Source organism: Otolemur garnettii, unplaced genomic scaffold (genome assembly GCF_000181295.1).
Source record: "Otolemur garnettii isolate 467f Iridium unplaced genomic scaffold, OtoGar3 scaffold00094, whole genome shotgun sequence".
Lineage (NCBI taxonomy): Eukaryota > Metazoa > Chordata > Mammalia > Primates > Galagidae > Otolemur > Otolemur garnettii.
In genome coordinates this window covers 3,270,103-3,275,841 of record NW_003852489.1, presented here as the reverse complement: position 1 = coordinate 3,275,841, position 5,739 = coordinate 3,270,103, and the positions used below count along the sequence as shown (strand labels likewise).

Below are 5,739 nucleotides of genomic sequence, written 5' to 3'. Positions count from 1 at the left end.
AGGCGCCGAGCCTAAAGACAGGGTCTTACTTTATTGCCCTTGGTACTGTACCCTGGTGTCACACTGCTCCCAGCAACCTCCAGCTCTTGGGCTTAGGCAATTCTCTTGCCTCACCCTCCCGAGTAGCTAGGACTACAGGCATCCACCACAATGCCTGGCTAATTTTTTGTTGTTGCAGTTCGGCTGGGCCTGGGTTTGAACCCACTACCCTTGGTATATGGGGCCAGTGCCCTACTCACTGAACCACAGCGCTGCCCTCCTAAGACATTTTAACAAGAAATGATCAAGTTAAGAAGGAGAATCTGTTTTTATGTAGCTCACTAGTCTCTTTCCTTAAGGAATAAATAGATGCTTGTAGTCCCCCCTTCCTTCCCTTTGTTCATCTAGTTTATGATGAGGTCATTGAAAAAAAGTGTTCAGATAAGTAACTTACTGATTTCTGGGCTAGAGATGGTTTGAAGCAAGTTTCCCATATTCTGTGACACCAGAGATTCACGGACACCATCGTGAAGTGAATCCAGCCAGCATAATGACCAGGGTAGTCTACATTTCCAAGAGGAGAAATAAAATTATGAGAAGATAAAGTGATACAGGCACAGAACCTCCAAATGAGCATAACAGAGAGAGTTAATAAATATTTAAGGATAGTGGAATTAGGTGGCTTAGCAGCAGCTAAGCTTTGTGTATGTATGTAAAGAATGTGAAAAAGTTTTTGCACAAATATTTTCGGCTCTCTATGAATCTGCCAGGGAATATTCATCCATTCAGTGAATATTTGAGTGGCAGCTGTGTTCCAGGCGTGTGTTAAGTGTTAGTAGTCTCAGCACAATAGAAGCTCTTGTGATTTATGAATTATAATTTAGTGAGAAAAGTAGATGATTGGAATAATAATAAAATGTGATGACTGGTGATAGGGGAAGTATGTTTAGCCTATTTAGTGCTGCCCCATAGTAGTGATTTGTTATAAGCTATTTGTTTTCAAAATGTTTACCCTTAAAAATATTACATATGTGGAAGTTTATGACATATAATTTACCGTTGGATTGACAGATGTGTTTTCTGTGCTCCAAGTGTGATCATTGTCTCTTAGCAAATGAGAGCTAGGGCAGCTGTACTGTATCCTCTTGGTTAGTGTGCATTCAACTCGTGCTTTTTTCATAAACTTTCTGCTTTACCCTTCTCATTCGAATGTCCATCTCCTTTCATTTATTTTGTATTCTGAGGAACTCTTTTTACCCTTGACAGTTAATAAAACATTACAGTGATAATCTGGATTTAGAGCAGAAACATTACCAACAACTCCAGAACTATTTATCTTACTAGATGTTAAGAACATGGTAGAAGAAATGACATGCAGATCAGAAAGCTACTGGGGATTGGTTGAAGTCTTTGAACATTACAGAGGATGTTCTGAACTTGGTAGGAGAACTTGTGTGATTGGAAATTACACAAAATACAGCTCCAAACATGTCCCTATTTGACTAAATTTGATGACTCTACAGGAAAGACACCCTTAGAACTCTGACTAGGTTTGTGGTTCCAGGAAGGCTTCCCCGGTACTAATAGTGTCAGTCCTGCTTCATTGGCGTTTGTGTATATTGAGTGCTGGGGGAGTACAAAAAGGGAGCCTTGAAGCAGAGTTCCAAGGGTGTGTGACCTGAAGAAATAGTAAGGATTAGCAAGGCAAAAGGAAGTGGGAATGGAGAGTATGAATCTTGCAAGAAAAAACAATTGACTAGGGTTATGATAAGAGTGTTTGACATAGTTTATCTGGATATAAAGAGTTGGCAGTTGCAGAACAAAGAATTTTTACTTACTGTGGACAAGATGTGACCTATTTAGCTATATGTTCTTACGATAAAGAATCGATATTTTTTGATCTATGTTCTATCTTCACATGACAAACTACTAATTTCTTTAGGCACTATCACATGTGACAGTGCTATGGATGTATATTATTTTATAGTAACCCAAATTTTGATGAATTGAAGTTTAGAAAATTTATCTGGAGATACGGTGAAATGGTTTGTGGTTTATTGTTTGGTAAATGTTTGGTAAATTGTTTGGTAAACAATGTTTATTGTTTTGGTATATTTACCAAATATACCAAATTTATAACACTTTATTCTAATACTATGTGATAGTGTCTTTATAATAAATGGTGTTTTAGTGACTTTTGAGGTATTCTAATGACAGTACCAGAAATCATCCACATGATTCAAGGATGGTTAGCAGCAAAATGGGTTATCCTTTTGCTCATCTACTGTGAATTTAGTTCTCTAAATTTGCTTGCCTTATGTAGAAAGTGTTAAAGTGCTATTCAATTTTCCATTTTAGTTGTCCCTTAAGTGATTATGTATTCTAGTAAACAGTCTCAAAGTTTTTAAGGTCTGTTAACATTTACCATAATTTGTTTTGAAGAAAGAAGTTTGGGAATTAATAGTTATGTGTTTGACCTTTTTTGTTTGTTTTTATTTTTTTTAAACCCTGTTTATATCTAGTAATTTAGGTTCCCAGCCAAAGTATCAGTTTTTTACTTTTTCCTATTTCCATGAGTATTTTTGAAGTTTATGTCTGGTACTTACTTGAATCATATACTGTATTACATTCTTTAAAAAACTATTTTACAAACTGTCATATCTCCAATTTCATTGGAAATTTCTGAAAGTTTCATGAATTCATTTTAGTTAATACAATGTTTAGTAATGATTTGGAAATATTTCTTAGGGACTTATTTTAATAAAGTTTTAGCTAAATGGAATTTTAAACTAAATAGTTTTTTTTTTCCTTTTGCTTCTTTTTAGTGAATTAGTACCATCTTATGATTCAGCTACTTTTGTTTTAGAAAATTTCAGGTAAGACTTCTTAATAATTGTTTATTTTGTATGTATACTTAAAGAAGAGCCAGGAAGATACCATCTCTTGGTAGGACACAAGATACGATGAAATCAATTTAGTAGACATGGAAGAAACAAGTATTTTATTAGAAACAGTTTATTTATCTGGATCATTTATGTCTTTACAAATGATTACTTCTCTAGTCTGGGAAAAGGAGCCTTTTTTTTTTTTTTTTTTTTTTGAGACAGAGTCTCACTCTGTTGCCCTCAGTAGAGTGCAGTGGCTCACAGCTCACAGCAACTTCTAACTCTTGGGCTTGAGTGATTCTCTTGCCTCGGCCTCCCGAGTAGCTGGGACTACAGGTGCCCGTTGCATTGCCTGGCTATTTTTTGTTCCAGTTTCTGCTATTGTTTTAGCTGGCCAGGTTTGAACCTGCCACCCTCAGTATGTGGGGCTGGCACCCTACCCACTGAGCCATAGCCGCGGACCAAAAGGAGCCATTTTAAAGACGAGGGTTCATGTAGGTTTTGCCAGGACAGGGAGCTAGGAAATCTAGAGCTTAATCAGCCCCTGCCTATCCATCCTCAGAAATAAAAGTGATGGGAAGAAGTCCACTGAGATCCATAGCATCTAGCTGAAAGTGAGGAATTGTGGCCAGAAGGCTATTACTGCAAGAAATTTGTAAGGCTTTTGACGTTACACGTTAATTTTATTAGCATTTTCTCGAGGCAGTGCCTGTGGCTCAAAAGGTTGGGGCGCTGGCCCCATATGTCGGAGGTGGCAGGTACAAACCAAACTCCGGCCAAAAACTGCAAAAAAAAAAAAAATTTTTATTAGCATTTTCTCTAAGATCAAAAGCAAACATCTTAAAACACAAAGTTCTGAGGGACTTTAATTCAAGGGCAGCATGAAAGTGGGTACAAGGTTTTGTACCTTATAAGAATACAAGGTCTTAGGGAGGGAAACTCCAAATAGGCAATAGCGATTAAAATAAGACCATACTGTGAGAGTTTATGCCCTCCCCCCTTTTAGTTTATCTCTTTTTACAGATAATTTTGTGGCTAAAGTCTCTCTGAGGTTTTCCCCACATATCTTAAAATTTAGCCCATGTTCTTTTATTTTTCCATATTAAAAGAAGATAATAATACTGCAGGGAAATGAGGAAGAAACACATTCCAGGTTTTGGGATGTTTTCTTTTATGGTGAAAGGCTACTTGAAGCAGTAATTAAATTTGGGATACTTATCGATGCTATGCTTTTCCCTTAAATGTCACAGTTCTAAGGGGTTTATCCCTAAAAATTAAAAGATAGTGGATATTTCAGTATTGTTTTTATTTATTTCAAAATGTAACTATGTCTAAACTTACACAGTGGGATGTATTTCACAGCAATTTTGATCTTGAGTTTTTTTTTTTTTAAAGCACTTTGCGTCAGAGAGCAGATCCTGTTTACAGTCCACCTCTTCAAGTTTCAGGACTTTGCTGGAGGTTAAAAGTTTACCCAGTAAGTTTTTAGTATTTCTAATACATTTTGAAAGCAGTATCCTGGGGGGGAGGGGAGCTATGGTTTAGTATACCAACCACTTCACTTTTTAGTGGAGTAAAGAAATTAAAGTAATAATTTTATATTTCTTTTTTTTTTTTTTTTGAGACGGAGCCTCAAGCTATCCCCCTGGGTAGAGTGCCATGGCATCACGCTCACAGCAACCTCCAACTCCTGGGCTCAAGCGAGTCTCCTGCCTCAGCCTCCCAAGTAGCTGGGACTACAGGCGCCCGCCACAATGCCTGGCCATTTTTTGGTTGCAGCCATCATTGTTGTTTGGTGGGCCTGGGCTGGGGATTCGAACCCGCCACCTTAGGTGTATGTGGCTGGCGCCTTAGCCGCTTGAGCCACAGGCGCTGAGCCAATTTTATATTTCTTTATGGGGTATTTAACTAAATCTATGGGAAAATGAGTTAAATATGAACAGTGAATGCTGACATATTAACTTTTATTTCAGGTTTGTAGAAAGATATTTGCTTTAGAACAAATGTTTAAAGTTATTCTTTTAAAAAATCGTTTTAGGAGACTGAGGTGTTGGCTTATGCCTGTAATCTTAGCACTCTGGGAGGCTAAGGTGGATGGATTGCTTCACCTCACAAGTTCAAGAGTGGCCTGAGAAAGAGCGAGACCCCATCTCCACTAAAAATAGGAAAAAACTAGCTGGGTATGGTGACAGGTGCTACTCAGGAAGCTGAGGCAAGAGGATATCTTGAGCCCAAGAGACTGAGGTTGCTCTGTGAGCTATGATGACACCATGGCACCCTACCCAGGGTGGCAGAGTGACAGAGTGAGACTTTGCCTCAAAAGAAAAAAAGTCCAGGCTCAGTGGCTCATGGCTGTAATCCTGGCACTCTAGGAGGCTGAGACAGATAGATAGCCTGAGCAAGAGTGAGACCCTCTCTCAAAAAAAAACAAAACAAAAAAACCAGGTATTGTGGCAGGTGCCTATGGTCCCAGTTACCTGGGAAGCTGAGGCAAGAGAATTGCTTCACCCTAAGAATTTAAGGTTGCTGTGAGCTATAATGCAACAGCACTCTCCTGAGGATGATAAAGTGAGCCTCTGTCTAAAAAAAAAGGTATTTCTTGTTTTTCTGCTGGCATTAGTTAAAAAATAAAAGGAAAAGAAAATTTTAATATAATTGATAAAGATCAGGGGCCAACAAAAATGTTCATTTCTTTTTACTCATTAATTGCACTCTAGAAAAATTTTTGTAGGAGTAAATAAAATTCAGCAGAAAATTCTAAGCTGTTTTAACAAGAATACCAGTTGAATTTGAAAATCAGTATAATTGGCTTGGCACCTGTGGCTCAGGCGGCTAAGGCGCCAGCCACATACACCTAAGGTGGCAGGTTCGAATC

The 5,739-nt window shown here is 38.0% G+C and overlaps 1 protein-coding gene across 1 annotated transcript in view; it reads left to right on the top strand.

Annotated features, from left to right (window-relative positions):
* Positions 1 to 5,739, top strand: part of TRIM37 (tripartite motif containing 37) — a 144,889-nt gene that overhangs the window by 60,249 nt on the left and 78,901 nt on the right. Inside the window, exons 10-11 of the mRNA XM_003795582.3 lie at positions 2,805 to 2,855; positions 4,260 to 4,341. Coding sequence (XP_003795630.1) covers positions 2,805 to 2,855; positions 4,260 to 4,341 — 133 coding nt within the window. The remainder of the gene's footprint in view (positions 1 to 2,804; positions 2,856 to 4,259; positions 4,342 to 5,739) is intronic.